This window comes from Drosophila rhopaloa, unplaced genomic scaffold (assembly GCF_018152115.1).
Source record: "Drosophila rhopaloa isolate 14029-0021.01 unplaced genomic scaffold, ASM1815211v1 contig_69, whole genome shotgun sequence".
NCBI classification, from domain to species: domain Eukaryota; kingdom Metazoa; phylum Arthropoda; class Insecta; order Diptera; family Drosophilidae; genus Drosophila; species Drosophila rhopaloa.
This window is the reverse complement of record NW_025335166.1, coordinates 711796-734149: the sequence shown is the minus strand read 5'-3', so window position 1 is coordinate 734149 and position 22354 is coordinate 711796. Positions and strand designations below refer to the sequence as shown.

Below are 22354 nucleotides of genomic sequence, written 5' to 3'. Positions count from 1 at the left end.
GTTCTCAAGCGAAAGCAGCCACAATATTACAATCAAAGTCAGCGAGTGCATCACAGATCACATCCAACAAACATGCATCCATAAATATCGTACTCCATCGATCGTGCTTTGTCAGGCCGAAGAGCAATGCGTTATGTCTCATACTCCTCCGCATAAATGACGTCGGCAATAGGACACCATATTCAATACTCTATATATACTCTCGATTTGTCTATAACACTAGTATACGAAACTTTTTCTATTCGAACTCGCACACATACTCCCTCTTCTTTCTATTTCCCTATACCCTTTACTAGGCAGTATTTGAAGTAGGATCAGACCAAACTTTAACTGTCTTTTTAACGCGGTTACAGAATGGTCTGACTGGATGTGTTGGTTATTCCCAAAATAACCCACACATCACTAGTTATACCCGTTACTCGTAGAGTAAAAGGGTATATTGTATTCGTGCAAAAGTATGTAACAGCTAGAAGGAAGCGTTTCCGACCCTATAAAGTATATATATTCTTGATCAGGGTCACTAGCCGAGTCGATATAGCCATGTCCGTCTGTCCGTCTGTCCGTCTGTCCGTCTGTCCGTCTGTCTGTCCGTCTGTCTGTCTGTCTGTCTGTCTGTCCGTATGAACGCTGAGATCTCGGAAACTATAAAAGGTAGAGGATTGGCATTTTGCAAGCAGATTCTAGGAGTTCCTACGCAGCGCAAGTTTGTTTCAAAAAGGTGCCACGCCCCCTTTAACGCCCACTATCGCTTATATTCGATTTTAAAAATTTAAATATTTCGGAAAAGTAAAAATGCAGTTTTATTGTGTTTATCAATACCTATCGAAATGTAGAAGAAATTTTTCAAATCGGACCATTCGTTAAAAAGTTATGCGTGATCAAAATTTCTATCTCCATCTCCCTCGCACTCCCTTTACCTGAGTAACGGGTATCTGATAGTCGGGGCACCCGACTATAGCGTTCTCTCTTGTTTCTATTCTTTTCTCTTAGTTTTGGACTAAGGTAACATTCCCTTTTCTAGCATCAATGCAACAGCCCAGGCTTTAGTTATTATTTTTTACATCTTGTTTAAATACAAATTTTCTACCTATTTTCAGCATTTATATATAAATATTTTTTATATATTATTTCGTTTGCAGTTTTAATTTAAAAAGTAAACCCAAAAACCAAATTTAACACTAACCAAAATAAAACAACCCCACAAAACCAAACCCAAACAAAAAACCATTAAACCGTAGTTAGTGTATACTAAACGTAAAACAACTCGTAGTTGCTAGTCCCCAATAGTGTTCGTTTCCCAAAGTAGTAAACCTTGGTGTTTGTATGTCTTTTTTATTATTATTTTGGTTTATGTTAACTGCTTTTATATTTGATGCTTGCTATAAAAACACTTAGCCCTAAGTCTATGCCTCGCAATCGCTTCAACAAAAAATGTTTTCTTTTCAGCTATTTTTTATTTTATATATTATATATATTTTGTGTTCATTTATCTATCGACATTTGAACGATATTTATGGCAATATTTTTTACGACCCATATCGAGCTAGGAATGTCTCTACGTGTTTTCTAATCATTTTATTTTATTTTACCCTCCCTATCATAACTTTACTATATAGCAAGCAGTATTCGAGAAGTTCAATATGTGCGAAGAGAACGTCAATGATCTGCTAAAATGGGTCACCACTGTAGAACAAAAAATCTCGAGTGTCGGTGGACCTCGTGAAAAGATCGATGAGTTGCGCAACCAGATTAATGCCCTGAAGGTAGGTACTATGGGTTACTTAACTTTTCGTAACTTCAAATTCTTGTTTTTACAGCAAATCAAGGACGAGATCGAGTCTCAGCAGCGCCCAGTGGCCACTTGCTTGGAGCAAATCCGTCAGATCGTTCTTACTGGTGGCGATGTTTTGTCTGCCCCTGAAGTGACCACCCTAGAGAACTCTGGCCGAGAGCTGCGTTCCCGTGTGGATCGTGTCAACGATCGCACTGTCCGTCTGCTCCGACGGCTGGAAGCCGGTCGAGATGAGCTGACCAAACTGCGCAGCGAGTTGGATGTCTTTTCCGATTGGCTACAAGTTGCCCGACGGGCTCTGGAGGACAAGGAGCGTTCTCTGACAGACCTGACTCGTCTGCCCTCGCAGGCGGATGCGGTTCGGGAGTTTGTGAGCGACGTAATCGGTCACCAGGCCGATCTGCGCTTTATCACAATGGCCGCCCAGAAGTTTGTGGATGAGGGCAAGGAATTTCTGGCTATTCTCAATGACTTCCGCACTTCGCTGCCTGAACGCTTGCCTCATGTAGAGCCGCTGTCCAGTGCCGAAAGCCCAATCCGCCAGGAGGTGTCGCTGGTCTCTGCGCAGTACAAGGATCTGCTAAACCGTGTCAACGCTCTGCAGGATCGCGTGTCCGGTTTGGGTGGACGCCAGCGTGAGTACCAGGATGCCCTGGACAAGGCCAACGAATGGCTGAGAATTGTTCATCCGCGAGTGTCACGCATTATCTCCGAACCGATTGCCGGCGAACCGAAGGGAGTTCAGGATCAAATGAACGAGGCCAAGGCGCTGCACAACGAGCTGCTCTCGAATGGGCGTTTGGTGGACAATGCCCAGCAGGCCCTCGACAATCTACTCCGCAGCCTTGGTGGCCAACTGAGTCCAATGGAGGTCAATCAGTTGGAGCTGCCTATTGCCGATCTAAAGAACAACTATCAGCAGCTGTTGGACAATCTGGGTGAGCACTGCAAAACTCTGGACAAGACTTTGGTGCAATCCCAGGGCGTGCAGGATGCCTTGGACAGTCTTGTGGGCTGGGTCAACCAGGCTGAAGACAAGTACAAGTTGAACCTGCGTCCCGCCTCGCTGATTAAGGAGCGTCTGCAGGAGCAGATTCGCGAACACAAAGTCCTGCTGGCCGACCTTCAATCCCACCAAGCCAGCATTGATAGCGTTCAAATCTCGGCCAAGCATTTGCTGGGCAGCGCCTCGAATGCCCGCATTGCCAAGAAGGTGGAATCGAATCTAAACGATGTAACCGTCAAGTTTGAGAAACTCTACGAGAAGGCCAACAAGCGTGGCGAGTTCCTGGATGACGTGTACAACCGGCTGAGCAAGTATCTGGATGAAATCAGCAATGTAGAACAGCGCATGGCCAGTCTGCAGGGGGCTCTCGATAGCCGTGAAACCAGTCTGCTGTCCACCGAGGAGTTGGCTCGCCGCATGAACGATCTGTCCCGCGACAAAGATCAACTGGCACCGCAGTTTGAGGATTGTGTTCGCAATGGCAAGGATCTGATTAGTCTGCGCGATGTTACCGATACCGGAATCCTTCGCGATCGCGTCAAGGCTTTGGAATCTCAATGGAGAAACATTAACATAAGCATCGATGAACGCGCCAAGCTGTCCAAGCAGAAGGCCGAGCAGCAGCTGGCGTATGAGAGCCTGAAGGATCAGGTTCTCTCCTGGCTGGCCAGCACGGAAGCACGTGTAAATGGCCTTCCACCGGTGGCCATTGATCTGGACAGGATTAAACAACAGCATGACGAACTTAAGCCCATTTGCAAGGATTACCGCGATTATGCCCCAACTATTGACAAGATTAACGATATAGGATCACAGTACGATGCGCTAATTCGTCCGGAGAGTCCTGCCCGCAAACGCTCCACGTATAGCCCGATTAAAAGGGCCAGTCCGCTACGCCGCATGTCGGGAGACGCGAGAAGCCCTAGTCCCAACAAGGGAGGCATCCTGTCGCCACTATCGACTGGTTCCAGTGGATTCGGTAGCCGCAGATCCTCCCAGGACGGTTTCCAGTTGTCTGAGCTGACTCCGGTGCAACAGCAACTGAGCGAGATTAACAATCGCTATGGACTGATTGGTGTGCGCCTGAACGATCGCCAACATGAGCTGGACAACCTGAATGATGAGTTGCGCAAGCAGTACGAGAACCTCAAGGGACTCGCCCAGTTCCTGGAGCGCATCCAGCGCCAACTTCCCAAAGAATCTGTTTCCAACAAGGATGAAGCCGAGCGGTGCATTAAGCAGGCTCGCAAGATCCTGGAGGATATGTACGAGAAACAGAGTCTCCTGGACACCACCAAGGCCCAGGTAAAGGACATCCTGCGACGCAAATCGGATGTACCCGGTGCCGAACAGTTGCGGCAGGAGAATGATAGCATTCAGGAGAAGTGGAAGAATCTCAACGACATCTGCAAGAACCGCATTGCTTTCTCCGAAAAACTGCGTGACTTCCTGGACACCCACGGTAATTTGAAGAGCTGGCTGGACAGCAAGGAACGTATGCTGACCGTCCTGGGGCCCATTTCATCTGATCCCCGTATGGTCCAAAGTCAGGTGCAGCAGGTCCAAGTGCTTCGAGAGGAGTTCCGCACTCAACAACCCCAACTTAAGCACTTCCAAGAGCTGGGTCACGATGTGGTGGACCATCTGGCTGGCACACCCGATGCCCAGGCCGTCGAACTGAAACTGAAGGACATTCTGACCAAGTGGGAGGATCTGGTTGGAAAGCTGGACGACCGCGCAAACAGTTTGGGTGGTGCCGCTGACAGTTCCAAGGAATTTGATGCAGCTGTCAATCGTCTGCGTGAGGCTCTACAGAACATCAGTGACAATCTGGACGCTTTGCCCACAGATGGCGATCACCAAGAAAATTTACGCAAGATCGAAAACTTAGAGCGCCAGCTTGAAGGTCAACGTCCGCTGCTGGCCGATGTGGAGCAGTCCGCTGCCACCCTGTGCAACATTCTGGGTGATCCCGCCTCGCGTGCCGATGTTAATTCCCGGGTCGCTGCCTTGGAGAAGCAATATTTGACGCTGCAGAAGAAATTAGACACCAAAAAGGCCGAAACAGAGGCTTCTTTACGCGATGGTCGCCACTTTGCTGAGAACTGTTCCAAGACTCTTGGTTGGTTGGGAGGAGAGCTTTCCAACCTGACCGACAGGCTACTGGTGTCTGCCCACAAACCCACATTGCAGCACCAGATCGACACCCATGAACCGATTTACCGTGAGGTGATGGCCCGCGAGCATGAGGTAATCATGCTGATCAACAAGGGCAAGGATCTGTCCGACAAGCAGCAAGACCGTGGCGTGAAACGCGATCTCGACCGCATCCAGCAGCAGTGGGAAAAACTACGCCGTGAGGCCGTCGATCGCCACACCCGTTTGCAGACGTGCATGGAGCACTGCAAGAAGTACTCACAAACTTCGGAGACATTCCTCGCCTGGTTGCGTACGGCGGAAGATAAGTTGACCGATCTTACACCCGGCGTGCTTTCTAAGGCGAAGCTGGAGACTCGTCTACGAGATCTGCAGACCTTCCGCAGCGAGGTTTGGAAGCATTCCGGTGAGTTTGAAAACACAAAGGGATTGGGCGAGACATTCCTCACAAGCTGCGACATCGACAAGGAACCGATTAAGGCAGAGCTTCAGGACATTCGTGATCGCTGGGAGAGACTGAACAATGATTTGATTGCCCGTGCTCATGATATTGAGAATTGCTCTCGTCGTTTGGGAGACTTTAATGATGAGTTGCGAAACCTAGATCACTCGTTGGGTCGCTGCGAAGATCGTCTTGCTGCCCACGATGCCCTAGGTGGAGCAGCTAAAGATCCCAAGCTCCTGGAGCGCGTCAAGGCGATTCGTGAGGAGCTCACTAATTTGAGCAAGCCGCTACAGTCGCTTAAGGCTTTGGCCAAGGATATCAGTGCTGAGGCTAGGGCTGCTGGTGGAGATGCTGATCATTTGACCAGTGAAGTCGACGGCCTGGCCGATCGCATATCGGAACTTCAAGGACGCCTGGATGATCGCTGTGGCGAACTACAATCTGCAGCTACTGCTGTGTCCCAGTTCAATGAACAAATGAAGAGTTTGAGCATCGATCTAAACGATCTGGAGACGGAGATTGAAAAACTTTCCCCGCCAGCTCGTGAAATCAAGATTGTCAACGCTCAAATCGACGATGTTGGCAAGATTCAAAGCAAGTTAGATCATCTGCTGGGTCGTTTGGAGGATGCCGAACGTGCCGCCAACGTTTTGGTGGATGCCGGATTCGCTGCGGACACGACACAGACCCGTGAGCAAATTTCCACTTTGCGAAAGACTTTGGGTCGCTTGGAAAACCGAGTGCGGGATCATGAGGACAATCTACAAGCCACGTTAAAGGCCCTGCGGGAATTCTATGACATTCAATCTCAAACTCTGGATGACATTAAGGACGTGAGCGATGAGTTCAAGCGCATGAAGCCAGTGGGTTCAGAGTTGGATCAGATTCGTCGCCAGCAAGAGGATTTCCGGAACTTTAGGGAGCGCAAGGTGGAACCGCTAGCCATCAATGTCGACAAGGTCAATGTCACTGGAAGAGATCTGGTGCGCTCGGCTGGCAGTGGGGTTTCCACCACAACTGTGGAAAAGGATCTGGAGAAGCTTAATGACCGATGGAACGACCTGAAGGAACGCATGAACGAGCGCGATCGTCGTTTGGATGTGGCTTTGTTGCAATCTGGAAAATTCCAGGAAGCTTTGGCTGGTCTATCCAAGTGGCTTAGTGATACCGAAGAGATGGTGGCCAACCAGAAGCCGCCCAGCTCTGATTACAAAGTAGTAAAGGCCCAGTTGCAGGAGCAAAAGTTCCTGAAGAAAATGCTTTTGGATCGCCAGAACTCGATGGGTTCGCTGGCCAATCTCGGCAAGGAGGTTGGCAATCATTGTGAGCCCGCCGAGCGTGCCTCCATTGAGAAGCAGCTAAACGATCTGATGAAGAGATTTGATGCCTTGACCGATGGAGCAGAACAGCGTGAGCTGGATCTGGAGGAAGCCATGGAGGTCGCTAAGCGATTCCACGATAAGATCAGTCCTCTGGAACTCTGGCTGGACAGCACGGAGCGTTCCGTTAAAGCTTTAGAGCTAATACCCACCGATGAGGAAAAGATCCAGCAGCGCATCCGCGAACACGATCGCCTGCACAACGAGATTTTGGGCAAGAAGCCTGACTTTACGGATCTCGCAGATGTGGCCGCACAGCTGATGCACTTGGTCAGCGACGAGGAAGCCGTGAATTTGGGTGAGAAGGTGCGCGGTGTGACTGAGAGGTATACTGGATTGGTAGATGCCAGCGACAACATTGGAGCTTTGCTCGCCGAATCCCGTCAGGGATTGCGTCACTTGGTCTTGAGCTATCAGGATCTGGTGGCTTGGATGGAGAGCATGGAGGCGGAGTTGAAGCGTTTCAAGTCCGTTCCTGTGTACGCTGAAAAGTTGCTGGAGCAGATGGATCATCTTTTGGAGCTAAACGAGAATATTGCCGGTCACGCTTCAAATGTGGAATCCACTGTGGAATCCGGAGCTGAGCTGATGAGGCACATTTCCAACGATGAGGCCATTCAACTGAAGGATAAGTTGGACTCGCTGCAGCGTCGTTACGGGGACTTGACCAATCGTGGTGGAGATCTGCTGAAGAGTGCACAAAATGCTCTACCGTTGGTGCAACAATTCCATGAAGCCCACAACCGTTTGGTGGAATGGATGCAAAGTGCTGAGGCTGCTCTAGCACCCAGTGAACCCCGTCAGGCGGATGTGCTCCGGCTAGAGGGTGAATTAGCCGAAATGCGTCCCATTCTGGACAGCATCAATCAAGTTGGACCCCAACTGTGTCAACTTTCTCCCGGCGAGGGCGCCGCTACTATCGAGGGTATTGTAACCCGTGACAACCGCCGTTTTGATTCCATTGTGGAGCAAATTCAACGAAAGGCAGAGCGTCTGCATCTAAGCAATCAGCGTGCCAAGGAAGTGACCGGGGACATCGATGAGTTGCTCGAGTGGTTCCGCGAAATGGACACCACCCTTCGCGAAGCCGATCTGCCAGCCATGGAGCCCAAATTGGTGCGAGCCCAGTTGCAGGAGCATCGTTCTATCAACGACGACATTTCCAGCCAGAAGGGACGTGTACGTGATGTTACGGCGGCCTCCAAGAAGGTGCTACGTGAATCTCCGCAAAGCGAGAATACTGCAACTCTCCGTGAAAAGCTGGATGATCTCAAGGAGATCGTCGACACGGTGGCTCAATTGTGCAGCGAGCGTCTGGGCATCCTGGAACAAGCCTTGCCCCTGTCCGAGCATTTCGCCGACTCCCACCAGGGTCTCACCGCCTGGCTGGATGACATGGAGCAGCAGATCTCGCGGCTGAGCATGCCGGCTTTGCGGCCCGATCAAATCACCCTGCAGCAAGATAAGAACGAGCGCCTTCTGCAATCCATTGCTGAGCATAAGCCACTCTTGGACAAGTTGAACAAGACGGGCGAGGCTTTGGGTGCATTGGTGGCCGATGATGATAGTGCCAAGATCAACGAGATTTTGGACACGGACAATGCCCGTTATGCCGCACTACGTTTGGAACTGCGCGAACGCCAGCAGGCGCTGGAAAGTGCCCTGCAGGAATCCAGTCAGTTCTCCGACAAACTGGAGGGCATGCTACGTGCTTTAGCTAACACGGTGGATCAGGTCAACCAACTAGATCCTCTTTCCGCCCTTCCGCAAAAGATTCGTGAGCAGATCGAAGATAATGACGCTTTGATGGACGATCTGGACAAGCGGCAGGATGCCTTCAGTGCTGTGCAGCGGGCGGCAAACGATGTGATCGCAAAGGCGGGCAACAAGTCCGATCCCGCGGTGCGTGACATCAAGGCCAAACTAGAGAAGCTAAACAACCTGTGGAACGATGTGCAGAATGCCACTAAGAAGCGTGGCAGCTCGCTGGACGATATCTTGAGCGTCGCCGAGCCTTTCTGGAAGCAACTAAACAGCGTGATGAAGACCCTCAAGGATCTGGAGGAGACTCTCTCCTGCCAGGAACCACCAGCCGCCCAACCACAGGACATCAAGAAGCAACAGGTGGCGCTGCAGGAAATCCGTCATGAGATCGACCAGACCAAACCCGAGGTGGAGCAAGTGCGTCGCCACGGCAGCAACTTGATGAACATGTGCGGTGAACCCGACAAGCCAGAAGTCAAGAAGCACATCGAGGATTTGGACAATGCCTGGGACAACATTACGGCGTTATATGCCAAACGCGAGGAGAACCTTATCGACGCCATGGAGAAGGCCATGGAGTTCCACGAAACGCTGCAAAATCTCCTTAAGTTCCTGACCAAGGCCGAGGACAAGTTTGCTCATTTGGGAGCCGTGGGTTCGGACATTGATGCCGTTAAGCGACAGATTGAACAGCTCAAGTCGTTCAAGGATGAAGTCGATCCGCATATGGTTGAAGTAGAAGCATTAAACAGGTAAGGTCTTCATATTTTGTACAGATTTAATCGACTCTTTTTAAAATTATAAATCTAATATTTCAATGCTGTGGTGTCTATCTCATCTTGTGAATTGGCAGAGGTCTTAAAAGGCAAGATAGTTTCAAAAAAGTTTCGTTTGTTCTTTAGTTGTTGTTGTGAATATGGATAATTATTAAGTGCCTGCAGAGATCCGGAATCATCGGGGTTTTTAACCTGAGCTGAACTACGCATGTTTTTAGATCTCAACATTTCAACTTGTTGCATGTAATGCCAAAACAAAAAAACACTTGCCTTGTTCTCTTATTTTTGCGCTTGCTGTGGCACACAGAAGGTTGGATCACTACCATAACTAATCCCTTATTGAATCTTACAGACAAGCTGTGGAACTGACGGAACGCACTTCACCAGAGCAGGCGGCATCGATCCGCGAACCTCTTTCGGTGGTCAATCGCCGTTGGGAGGGCCTACTCCGTGGCATGGTTGAGCGCCAGAAGCAACTTGAGCACGCCCTTCTGCACTTGGGTCAATTCCAGCATGCGCTTAATGAGCTACTTGTCTGGATCAACAAGACCGATAGTACCCTGGACCAGCTGAAACCGGTAAACTAGAAAGTTAAAAAATCTGCAAATCCAAATTGTTTACTCATTGCTAAAATTTTTTTAGATCCCTGGAGACCCGCAACTGCTCGAGGTTGAACTGGCCAAGCTAAAGGTGCTTGCCAACGACATTCAGGCCCACCAGAACTCAGTGGACACATTGAACGATGCGGGCAGACAGTTGATCGAAACCGAGAAGGGATCTGTGGAGGCCTCCACTACCCAGGAGAAACTACGCAAACTTAACAACGAGTGGAAGCAGCTGCTGCAAAAGGCTAGCGACCGACAGCATGAACTGGAGGAGGCTCTGCGCGAGGCTCACGGCTACATCGCCGAGGTGCAGGATATCCTGGGCTGGCTTGGCGATGTCGACGCTGTAATTGGAGCCAGCAAGCCGGTGGGTGGACTTCCTGAAACTGCCACCGAGCAGCTTGAACGCTTCATGGAGGTGTACAACGAGTTGGACGAGAACAGGCCCAAGGTAGAGACAATTCAAGCCCAGGGTCAGGAGTACATTAAGCGCCAGAACCATATGAAAGTCTCGTCCAGCAACCTGCAGCATACACTTCGAACGCTAAAGCAACGCTGGGATGCTGTGATATCCCGTGCATCTGACAAGAAGATCAAACTAGAAATTGCTCTTAAGGAAGCAACTGAGTTCCATGACACTCTTCAAGCGTTCGTAGAATGGCTGACACAGGCCGAGAAGCTGCTGTCTAACGCCGAGCCAGTCTCTCGCGTTCTGGAAACAATTCAGGTTCAAATGGAGGAGCACAAGGTACTGCAGAAGGATGTGAGCACCCATCGCGAAGCCATGCTGCTGTTGGACAAGAAGGGAACGCACCTCAAGTACTTCAGCCAGAAGCAGGACGTCATCTTGATCAAGAACCTTCTTGTGTCCGTGCAGCATCGTTGGGAGCGGGTGGTAAGCAAGGCCGCGGAACGCACTCGTGCTCTGGATCATGGCTACAAAGAGGCCCGCGAATTCAACGACGCCTGGAGCGGAATGATGCAGTATCTTCAGGAAACCGAACAGGTGCTGGATCAGATCATCGAGGAGGCTACGGCTTCCAAGGAGCCGCAGAAGATCAAGAAGTACATTGGCAAGCTGAAGGAGACTCATCGCCAGCTGGGCGCCAAGCAGTCTGTCTATGACAGCACGATGCGCACCGGAAAGAATCTATTGGAGCGGGCTCCCAAGGGAGATCGCCCAGTGCTAGATAAGATGCTGCTGGAGCTTAAGGAACAATGGACCCGTGTTTGGTCCAAGAGCATAGATCGCCAGCGTAAGCTGGAGGAGGCTTTGCTCCTTTCCGGACAGTTCAGCGATGCTCTGGGTGAGCTGCTCGAATGGCTAAAGAAGGCCAAGAGTCGCCTGAACGAGAACGGCCCTGTCCACGGAGACTTGGAAACGGTTCAAGGGCTCTGCGAACACCACAAGCACATTGAGCAGGACCTGCAAAAGCGGGCCGCTCAAATGCAAGGCGTTCTAAAGACGGGACGCGACCTAGAACGATCTGGCAACAATCCCGAAGTTGGACGGCAGCTCGACGAGATGCAGTCCATTTGGGAAGAGGTAAAGAGTGCCGTTGCAAAGCGCGGTGAACGTCTCCAGGTGGCCCTTGTTGATGCTGAAAAGCTTAATGCCCGTGTCCAAACACTCTTCGATTGGCTGGATCATGCGGAGCACAAGCTACGATATGCCAAGAATGCGCCTGATGACGAGAAGGTGTCGCGTGACATGATGGACATTCACATGGAGTTCATGAAAGATCTGCGACTACGGGAACGCGAGAAGACTGAGACTTTCGAGTACGCGGAGGACATTATCAACAAGGCCTATCCTGATGCCATCCCGATCATCAAGAACTGGCTGTCGATCATTCAACAGCGTTGGGAGGAGGTCCGCCAGTGGGCTCTCAACCGTGAGTCGAAGCTGGAGCAGCATTTACAGTCGCTCAAGGACTTGGACGACACCATTGAGGAGTTGCTGGCCTGGCTCAGCGGACTTGAGGGCACACTGTTGAGTAAGAAATAAAATAAAAAATAACTCTCCCAAATAGATACCAATTTAAATCGTCTGCAGACCTGAAGCACGAACAACTGCCTGACGAGATTCCACCGGTAGAAAAGCTGATTGAGGACCACAAGGAATTCATGGAAAATACGGCCCGCCGCCAGAACGAGGTGGACCGCGCCTGCAAGCCAAGACAGCTGCCTCCGGGAGCCCGAAAGCCATCCCGTAGCGGAAAGACGCCGGTGTGAGTAGACTAATTCTTTGGCAAAATGCTGAAAAAGCTGTAGCTATGCTGTATTTATTCTTTGTATATATTTATTTTGTGTATTTATTTTTTCGCCTATTTCTTTTTATATACTTTCTTTGTATCCACCTTATTGCTACAAAATTCCAAACCAAACAAAAATACCCCCGCAACGTTTTGCACACCTATTTCTCTGCCTATCAAAAAACCACACCAACCACTACCGGCCAACAGTCGTGGCTCCAGTCACGATCTGCGTGAACAATCGCCCGATGGCACACTGAGGCGTCAAAGGTTTGGCCGCAAGTTTATACTCTAATGCCCGCTACTCTTTTCATCCACGTTTCCAGTGGCGAATGTGCTTACTCACCATCCACACATGAAAGGACTTAGTGATTGCCTAACATTTAAAATCCCTTCCCCATTATATACAGTATACTGATACTCCTTAAATGACCCAAAGTAGCGCTAAAATCTATAGCAGCTAACGCATTTATCATACCAATTCAGCACTCCCCAAAAAATTCACCCTGCTTAATCACTGCTTTTAATACTGTTGCTTGTTTGATTTAATCTTTAACTTTATCTTATGATTATTAATTTTGTTCACAGCTTCAAGGGATCTCGTGACCAGGGACTCAACGCTCGCAAGGGAAGGTGAGTTGTCATTGGGGTTGCACCCTCCAGAATTCAAGAATAGATAGATTCCGCATGTACTTTAAAATTCTAAAATCGAAATTTTTTTTGTTTTCAACTTTTTTTTTTACTACTTTCGGAATTGCTGCGTCTACAACTATTCGATATATTTATAAATATATCAATTTAATTTGTTATTATCCATGTATTATCTGTGTTTCTTGCCATTATTACTGTGTTTTGCTTATTTTATTTGTTACTTGACCGTTTTGTTTTGTCTCTTTTTAATTCTACTTTCATCTTGTCTACACACTACGCTACGTAAACGTTGCTCATACCGCTCGAAAATATCAATTCAATCTATGCATCTTGCCACTTTATTTGCCTATGTCTATGCTAAAAACCAAATCTCTGAGCAGTCGTATCACGCCCACACGTGACACGCCCGACAGGGATCGCCTGCCGCATTACGGCCCACGATTTTCGCCAAGGTAAGTCCTCGAAAACCAACAATATCATCCATATATCATCTCAGGTTGTGCATGTCTAGTGCTCTTGTACATATGTTTGCAAGTAAATTGGTTTATCATATTGTTATTCAAAGAGAAATTCCTATTTAAAATCTTAAATTTTTAAATTTAGCAGCTCGGGACCGGAACTGGAATTCCGTTCGCCCCGCGCCAAGCTTCTATGGACCAAGTGGCGCGATGTTTGGATGCTCTCATGGGAGCGCCAGCGACTGCTCAACGATCATCTTTTGTATTTGAAGGATGTGGAGCGTGCCCGCAACTTCAGCTGGGACGATTGGCGCAAGCGCGTGAGTATAAATATATTTAAAGATCCTAATAAACTGAATTTTTCAATTTGTTTGGTCATCTACTTAAAGTTCCTCAAGTACATGAACCACAAGAAGTCGCGCTTGACGGATCTGTTCCGCAAAATGGACAAGGACAACAACGGCATGATTCCACGCGATGTTTTTATCGATGGCATAATAAACACGAGTAAGTTTTCGAGACTTTTTTTTATCCGTTCAAACTGTTAGACTTAAAACATGGACTTCTTTAGAATTCGACACCTCAGGCTTGGAAATGAAGGCTGTGGCCGATCTTTTTGATCGCAACGGTGAAGGTCTCATCGACTGGCAGGAGTTCATTGCTGCACTGCGTCCCGATTGGCAAGAACGTAAGCCGGCTAATGATTCGGACAAAATACACGACGAGGTCAAACGTCTGGTCATGCTGTGTACCTGCCGGCAGAAATTCCGAGTGTTCCAAGTTGGCGAGGGAAAATACAGAGTAAGTACAATGAAAGAAATAATTGACTGTGTGAAACCAATATACCCATATCTACCAGTTTGGAGACTCCCAGAAGCTGCGTTTGGTTCGCATTCTTCGCAGCACTGTAATGGTACGCGTAGGCGGAGGCTGGGTAGCCCTAGACGAATTTTTGCAGAAGAACGATCCTTGTCGCGGTAAGTGGACCATATATCTGAAGCTTTATTCAAGACACCCTATTTAGTTGTGTTGCGTACACACACATTTTCAAAATTTGTTGGACTTTATCCTTTCTACATCAGTACCACACATACCATATATTACAAATACCATACATTCCATATCTACAATATAATCCTAGTGTAATCCTGTAGTCCACATTTTTAATATTTCACCCTTATCATGCATTTTGTCGATAACCAGATGCTGTGCATCGTTTGATCATTTCATTTAAACGCATTCATATCACATCTAGGTACAGTTGTGGTTAACAACTAATTATATTTTAATGCCCAATAATAATAATACCAAACGGATATGGTCATTTAACCAATCAACAACAAGCCAACAAACAATAATCTATTGCTCCTAAAATAATTCCGGTAACTAAAACAAAATAAAGCCGGAACATAGAAAAATAAACCTTTGTTTAAACCTTATCATTATTTATGATGAAATCTAAAACAAATTTAACAGTGTCGATTTTGTTTGCCAACCAGCCAGCGCCAAAAGCCACCTCATAAACACAATAACAAAGCCAAACAAAAATCAACAATCGAACCTAATGAAACCCAAAGTCCATTGTGGCGGAGGGTTTTGCCATTTACTATACTCATGCTCATTTTTGTCGCTTCGTTTATCTAACTGCGTAACAATTAGCTGCTAAAAGTCAATAAAACACACATCAACGCTCACCAAATAAATCCTGCCTACCTATTGTACCTATTTCCTATTAGTTAGCTATATTAACCAGGATTCTTCACGTATTTTTTTTGCGTTATATGTACTTGAAAAATCAGTATTCCAGAACGCTTTTTTAACGCTTATTATATTCTGCTTTACAACTAACATTTTGCTTTACTTGTGTAACAGTCTAGCATCCTCAGTTTTAACCTTAAACCGAGGGTGTTGAGACTTAATATTCCTATGGTCACGCATTTTATGTTTGAAGTTTCACCAATTTCGTTGTGCGTCCTCAAGTAAATTTAAATTTTGTGTATTAATTTGTGTTACTTGTTTTTCGTTTTTTACTAATCAAATTTTATGTTTTACGCCTTTTTCTTTTTTTCAAAATGGTTTCCTTTATTATACCGAAAATCGATTGAAACGTGATAAATCGAATCCGATAACTATACATATATGTATACTCTTCGCTTGCGCTGCCCCTTCGCCACGCCCACGTCCACGCCCGATATGCACTCGCCTGTGCCCACACCGAAATACTAAACAACAAACAATTCTAAAACAAAAAACACACAAACTGAAAAACAAACTATGACAAATATTTTGCGGTAACGAACTTTCGTTGTTATTGTTGTTGTTTATATGTTCGCCCTACAACAAAACATTGCCTATCTCTGTATATGTAATATATGTGGGTGATATGCCATTACAATGCATATAAATGCATAAATGCATCTGTCACTGCAACTGCAATCGCTACCAAAACCAATGCCACTGTTACCCGGGAGCAGCCAAGGGACGCACTAACATAGAGCTACGTGAGCAATTCATATTGGCCGATGGCGTCTCGCAGAGCATGGCCGCATTCACACCCAGACGTTCCACGCCCAATGCGGCCGCCACTGCCTCCTCCTCACCCAATGCCCAAAATGGCGGCAGCTCCAACTTGCCGCCATATATGAGTGGACAGGGTCCAATCATCAAGGTAAATCAAACAAATGAATCTGAAGCAGAAAGCAAAGGAGAACCATTTTTCTACCCATTTCATTCTCATAATATTTGTTTTTAATCGGAATTGATCCTGTTTGATCCTCTTCAGAGGAGCTAGTTTTATTTATAACTACTAAAATGTTTTTGGCCGAAAAGTCTATCTTCAAAAAAAACTGATTAGTTTTTGGCCGATTCTCAAAAGATCTATAATGTATACCTTTCCTAACTTGCTTAACTTTCTAACTTATTTAGAACTCCATCGAATAAAATCCCCTTTTTCCTATGTAATTTAATATACCATGTCTGAAATTTTATAGTATTATAAACTATAAACTAAATCCTTTCAAAAAGATAAGAAACAATTTTAAAATGTACTACCGTCATAGCTTCAAAGACTACCCATTCAAACATCTCCTCATCATGTAAGGGCACAAGGTAAGTGCTCCTTTCGTCATTTATTGGTTCGTTGTGTGTGTGTGTTGTTGACAAAGAAAAGCTCTCGCTGCTGCGCCGCCGACTCTTTATATATAATTTACAAAACTGCATGAGAACCGAATACTTTCGCAAAAATATATATGTTTGTTTTGTCGCGTTTTTTAAGTATTCAAATATATTTTTTACGTTCTTGTGACATTTTTAAGTTGATGCTACACAATTCATGATGAGGTAATTAGGTTATTAAAAAAGGTTAGGTTGTTGTCCACGGCTTAAATGATCATATACCGTTTGTCAGCTGAAATAAGTCTGTCATTGTTGGCTAAACATATCGAAATTGATTCTCTAGCCGACGAGCACTTGGCCGAGCTAATGCCAATCTTTGAAAAAATCCGCGCTCAAGACCAGGTTCCTTGTGCCTTTCCCATTCACATGGGTGCCGGCGGTACGGTATTTGTCCGTTGCAATACCAGCCGTTCGGTGCCGCTGAGTCCACATGTACTACATTGTCATCCAACAACACACTGGGTAAGTTTGCATACAGCAGGAGGAGAAAAACCAGATCCATTAAGAGTGTTCAATATCGGTTCCATACGGGTCACGGGGGTCCTGAATTTTATATAAATCTTGGTTATAATGTATGTTTATTTCCGTACAGGTACGAGAGCGTTCCGTTCGCTCCATACCCATGTCGCGACCATCGCGCTCCTCTCTCTCGGCCAGCACTCCCGACTCCTTGAGCGATAACGAGGGTAGCCACGGTGGTCCTTCGGGCCGATACACGCCCCGCAAGGTCACGTACACGAGCACGCGCACGGGTCTCACGCCAGGAGGTTCTCGTGCCGGCTCCAAGCCCAACTCGCGCCCGCTTAGCAGACAAGGATCGAAGCCACCGTCGAGACATGGCTCCACGCTGTCACTAGATAGCACGGGTTAGTAGTTATTGGATTAGTGGCGTTTTGGTCAGAGATGTTTTACTCAATATTTTAAATTTTCCGTTTTTATACCCTTGCAGATGGTATATAATTATAATTTCAGTCAAAAGTTTGCAACGCAGTGAAGGAGACATTTCCGACCCTATAAAGTATAAATATTCTTGATCAGCATCACCAGGAGAGTCGATCTTGCCTTGTCCGTCTGTCCATCTGCCCGTCCGTCCGTTTCTACGCAAACTAGTCCCTTAGTTTTAAAGCTATCTGCTTGAAACTTTCCCAAAAGTTGTCGCTTTATTGTCTTTTCTAGTATAAAATATAGCTCCCATAGGAACAATCGGAAAAAACAATTCAAAAAAATTATAACTTTGTTGTTTAATTTTTTAAATTTATTTAATCGGTCTTTTTTTCTTTAGCCGAATAGAATTTTAAATTTAAGAAAATGCTTTGGTCCTTTATTATACCCCTTTTATACCTCTTTTAAAAAACTTCAAATTTTAAAATCCTGTTTATTTTAGACGATCATACGCCCTCACGCATTCCGCAACGAAAACCCTCGACAGCCAGTACCGCCAGCGGCACCACACCGCGTCCGGCGCGACTTTCGGTAACCACTCCCACAACTCAGGGTAGCCGGCTCAACGGCACCAGCACCATCACGCGCAAGACCGCCTCCGGATCAGCCAGTCCGGCCCCCACAAGGTAGGATTCTAGGATTTAAACTGTACATTAAAGCGAGAAGAATGTCCCCGACATTGGGCAAGACCCAACACTCTTAATTATCCAAACTCTTATTAATTTATTATTTTTATTTTTACACTGTTTTCGGTTTACCGCATTAACTTTTGACCAACACCACTCACACAAACGATCAACATCATAAAACGCTAACTTACAACTCCGATTGGCATTTAACCATTTGAAATTTGCTTGAACGCAACTAAAAACCGTGCCTGAAACCCCTCCCAAAAAAACGAAAATCAAATATAAATATTAAAAACTGAAACAGCAACGGAGGCATGAGTAGATCATCCAGTATACCAGCACTAACAGGCTTCGGCTTCAAACCAATTAGGTAATTCAGCGCCGACCGGCATACACCACATAACATATTTACTTAGTCATAAGTCTAGTCCCCATGTTTAATTAGTCATAAGTCTACATGTAAGATCGCGATCATTTATCGTCGGCAGCGGTTATGGTTTACCTTTGCTAACTAATGTTGTACTTACTACCCCCAAAAACATCAAAAGCCGGCCATCGCGGATACCGATTAAGATACCCTCATTCGATTCCAAGTCAACATCGCCCAGCTCGATTACGAATCCAACCAGCTTTGGGTAAAGTTGATAAGCCTACAACAAAGACATTTAACTAGTCAATTCAGTATATAGCAAGTAATTATGATTTATACTCGTTTAATGTTATTGTTAAGTTTTCTTTTCGTTCAACCTTTTCCGAGCATGTCAATGTGCATGTCTATGCCATGAAACTACATTAAGAAGAACCTAAAATGGCCTCGAATAATGCTTAATTGCGTTTACCATATTATAATACATTTTTTTGTTATTTTTATGTGTTATAGTGTGTAAAAATAGTTGAAAAACAGAAACTAATATATATGTTTTTTATCCCAGACGGAACATCAGCGGTAGCTCAACGCCCTCCGGCATGCAGACGCCGCGAAAAAGTTCGGCGGAGCCCACTTTTAGCTCGACAATGAGACGAACTTCGCGCGGTACGACACCAACGGAGAAGCGGGAACCGTTCCGTCTATAAGAACTCAACCTTATTAATAAGGATGACAATAGACAAGCAAAGGAATGCCAATATTTACCACATACACACAACTTTACTTACTAACTACGCACTGAAGTTCTAAACTAAACCCAAACACTCCCCAAAATTTAAAGAGACTACATGAGCTATGATGTAGTAGCGACAGCACACAGTTCTAAAGAGACTTACTATGAAGTGCCCTAGCGGAGTAAAAAAGTGGAATAATTTATAGATGTTTATGCTATAAATATTTTGTAAAAGACACACAGTTAAGATGAGAAGGAATGCAGACATAAAGCTAGCACACAAAGTTGATCAGACAAGCAACCTTCTAACGAGTACTACTAACACGAATACTACCTTTTGCTACTACTAAAATATAACGCCCACTACCTTTATTTTCTAGTTATACCGTTTCTAAAATTATGATTTGTATATACTTATAAAGCAAGAGTAAATTAATGAAAAATACACTCCAAGTGCTCCAAGACAAAAAAATACAAAGAATAAAAAAATATATATCGAAAAGATATCTAGAAAAAGAGAAACCTTTCCAATGAAACGCCGGTCCCTGCTGAAAACCGTCTTTGATCTACGGGCTCCACTAGAATCGCCAGTCTGGTGGATACCTAGCTCCAAGAATGGGATGTGGTAGGGACGGAACGGTCAAAAAAATAACTAAACCCGTTAAAGAGATAAAATTTGATTTTGTTTTGTTATTAAACTAATAGGAAAGTGAAAATTGTAAGTCGCATAAAGAAAATATTTAATTATGTACTAAAAGTCATTACTATAAGTTTAATTAATATTTAACTGTTAAGCGACAAAAACACACAGATTTTGTATTGCATAATTTTGTTTTTTATATGCAATATCAGCGAATAAAACGCGATGCAGAAGGGCGAAATGAAAAAGAGCCCGCTTATATAAATATTGTAAAATACTAATACTAAATTATTTTGTTGTACGAAACGAAAGAAATACATTAAAACACGATTTTTGTAATTCTATTAAATTAAAACAATTTAAATGCGAAATAAACATTTACAAAAAATAACATCATAAACCGGTCTTTCGATTTTTGGATGATCCTTCCCACCGCAGTGAAACGCAAAGCACAGTTGATTTCCGAATTTGATTTATTCATTAAAGTTCTCAATCGTAGTATTTATTTGACACATTGAAATTGAATTTTCGATATAATACCATGGACGATCCATGTGGATCACTACAAACACTCAATTAATTGTGATATTTAAATATGTGTGCATGCATGCTAATGCAGATGCCCTGTATCGGGTTCCTTCCTCCTCCCCTCCCGCCTCCTTAACTCCACTCACTGACTAGAAATGCCGCTCCAACTTGAATCGTTAAGTTCAAGTTCGATTTTTGTGCTATAGGCCGCCAGATGGAGAATTATTTATTCTAATTTTTAAAGTGCGGTTGCAGATTATACGTAAGTGAATATCAATACCGTCGTCTCTTCGAGCTTTGCAAAGTTATGGTGTAATCTCGTCAACGCCAGCGCTGCCAGTTGATGCTGCTCAATACATGTGTTCTACGCGTTACCTATTAAAGGCCCTACTAATATCGGCTCGGCATGGTGCCGCAAGTCTTTTGTAAATCATTGCAAATATCATTATAATTAAAGTACAACTAAATATCATCGTCAATAAAATCGAAATTAGCTAACCCGGCTCGCTAAAGCTAACTAAACATAAATATATACGAACATACGAACATAAAAATTCACAGAAACGTGTGCGCCTCACAAAACTAAAGCTGGGTCGTTTGGGATGGTACTTCATTGTGTATTAGCAGCATGGCAACGCTATGGGTATCCGGATTCCCATCTCATCCGGGAGCCATCGTCACCTGGCAAGCCCGGAGCTGGCCGACTGAGCCTTTGCCTGTTTCCCGTTGCCTGTATTCGATGTTGAGCTACCGGCAGTGGCTGCAGCAGCGTTCTGCTCGCGATCCCTTTCGGCTCGATGATGGTGACCGTGCTGGTGATGATGGTGCCGTCTGCCGCCGCGATAGTGCCGCCGATTGTGGTAATAGTTATTGTTGGTCGGCTCTGGCATGATGCGCTGGGTCTCCTGCACCACTGGCACAAATGTGGTACTAGTGGTGGGCTTGAGTGCCTCCTCCTTGGCCGGTCCTTCTAGCTTCTTGGCTGCTTCTGCCTCCTCGCGACCCCGCCGACGTCTGATATCCTCCTCGGTCTCGATTGAAATCACGGCCGATCCCTCGCTCTTCACATCGATGATAGCGCCGCGGCTTTTCTGCTGCAAATACAACTCCGACATGCGCTGCTGCATCTGACGGAGCTCCTCGGTCACCTTGAAGTCTGGTGCATTGAGAAGTTCCGACGGCGGCATTGCGCACTTGAGGCTGTCTGTCTCGTCGCCGATGTGCTCTCGGCAGACGGGGCACAGGGCCTGGAAGGGATCGGCCGTCTTTTGCAACCAGGCGGGCAGTTTGTCGAACTCCTCCTGGTAGTTGCGGCGCAGGGCGTTAAGATGGCGGGCCAGGCAGTAACTGTGCAGGTAGTGAAAGCACTCGGTACGGGTGAACTCGTCGCCGTCCGCAAATCCATAAAGACAGACCACGCACTGTCCACTGGGCAGATTGCTACCAGTCAGGTGCTCCCGCACTACCTCTATTAGGTCGAAGACCACTGGGAAACCCAGCGACTCCTTGATTTTGGCATTGCAGGCGCTGCGGATGGCCTCCAAACGTGCATCGTCTAATCCACGCGGACGCAGCAGCTTGAATATGGGACTTTCCTCCGGATATCCTGGCGTCGGCTGCACCTGCAAAGTGACGCACACGTACTGCTGCTCCTCCTCATCGCCGGTCAAAGGCAGCACTGTGGTCTCAATCTGCTCCACCTCGCCGCTTTTTGGGGATTCGAGTCTTAGCATTAGTATCTTTAAAATATAGCTAGCTCACTTACCTGGGCGTGCGTTTAATATGAACATCGTCCATTAGAATGGCTTCCAGCGACTCCACCTCGTCTTGTAAACTGCAAAAATTCTTCATTCGATGAAAACAAAGCAGCTTTTATTAAGTAATTTATTAAGCTTACGCGTCCATTTTGCCAGCAGTTATTTTGGTTTTTGAGTATTTCTTGAGGTTTTGTTTAAAAAATCGATTTGAGGCACCTGAAATTTAGCGAAAACACGGCGGCCGTTTGTTGCTTTTTCTGAAAATACCAAGACCCGATATCACCTAAATATAACTG

At 46.0% G+C, this 22354-nt stretch overlaps 2 protein-coding genes across 51 annotated transcripts in view; one reads left to right on the top strand and one right to left on the bottom strand.

Annotated features, from left to right (window-relative positions):
* Positions 1-20136, top strand: part of LOC108048432 (microtubule-actin cross-linking factor 1) — a 71034-nt gene extending 50898 nt beyond the window's left edge. For 16 of the 50 annotated variants that reach the window (XM_017129087.2, XM_017129072.2, XM_017129068.2 and 13 more), the window contains 19 exons: positions 1617-1763; positions 1818-9295; positions 9397-9408; positions 9672-9897; positions 9962-11921; positions 11981-12155; positions 12390-12449; positions 12768-12812; positions 13211-13282; positions 13434-13608; positions 13678-13795; positions 13860-14089; positions 14148-14265; positions 15763-15956; positions 17055-17328; positions 17847-18030; positions 18338-18403; positions 18582-18668; positions 18966-20136. In XM_017129087.2, coding sequence (XP_016984576.2) covers positions 1617-1763; positions 1818-9295; positions 9397-9408; positions 9672-9897; positions 9962-11921; positions 11981-12155; positions 12390-12449; positions 12768-12812; positions 13211-13282; positions 13434-13608; positions 13678-13795; positions 13860-14089; positions 14148-14265; positions 15763-15956; positions 17055-17328; positions 17847-18030; positions 18338-18403; positions 18582-18668; positions 18966-19107 — 11763 coding nt within the window. In that variant the 3' untranslated portion in view covers positions 19108-20136. Of the gene's footprint in view, positions 1-1616; positions 1764-1817; positions 9296-9396; positions 9409-9671; positions 9898-9961; positions 11922-11980; positions 12156-12389; positions 12450-12767; positions 12813-13210; positions 13283-13433; positions 13609-13677; positions 13796-13859; positions 14090-14147; positions 14266-15762; positions 15957-16745; positions 16925-17054; positions 17329-17846; positions 18031-18337; positions 18404-18581; positions 18726-18965 lie in introns of all 50 variants that reach the window. The other 34 variants (XM_017129078.2, XM_044461773.1, XM_044461771.1 and 31 more) reach the window with 24 other exon arrangements.
* A 92-nt stretch (positions 20137-20228) lies between these two features.
* LOC108048437 (E3 ubiquitin-protein ligase RNF25) lies at positions 20229-22322 on the bottom strand. The gene is made up of 3 exons (XM_017129105.2): positions 22199-22322; positions 22067-22135; positions 20229-22008 (listed from the first exon to the last, which is right to left on the bottom strand). The coding sequence occupies exons 1-3, from the start codon at positions 22204-22206 to the stop codon at positions 20979-20981; spliced, it is 1107 nt and encodes a 368-aa protein (XP_016984594.1). The 5' UTR covers positions 22207-22322; the 3' UTR covers positions 20229-20978.
* Positions 22323-22354: the final 32 nt, after the last annotated feature.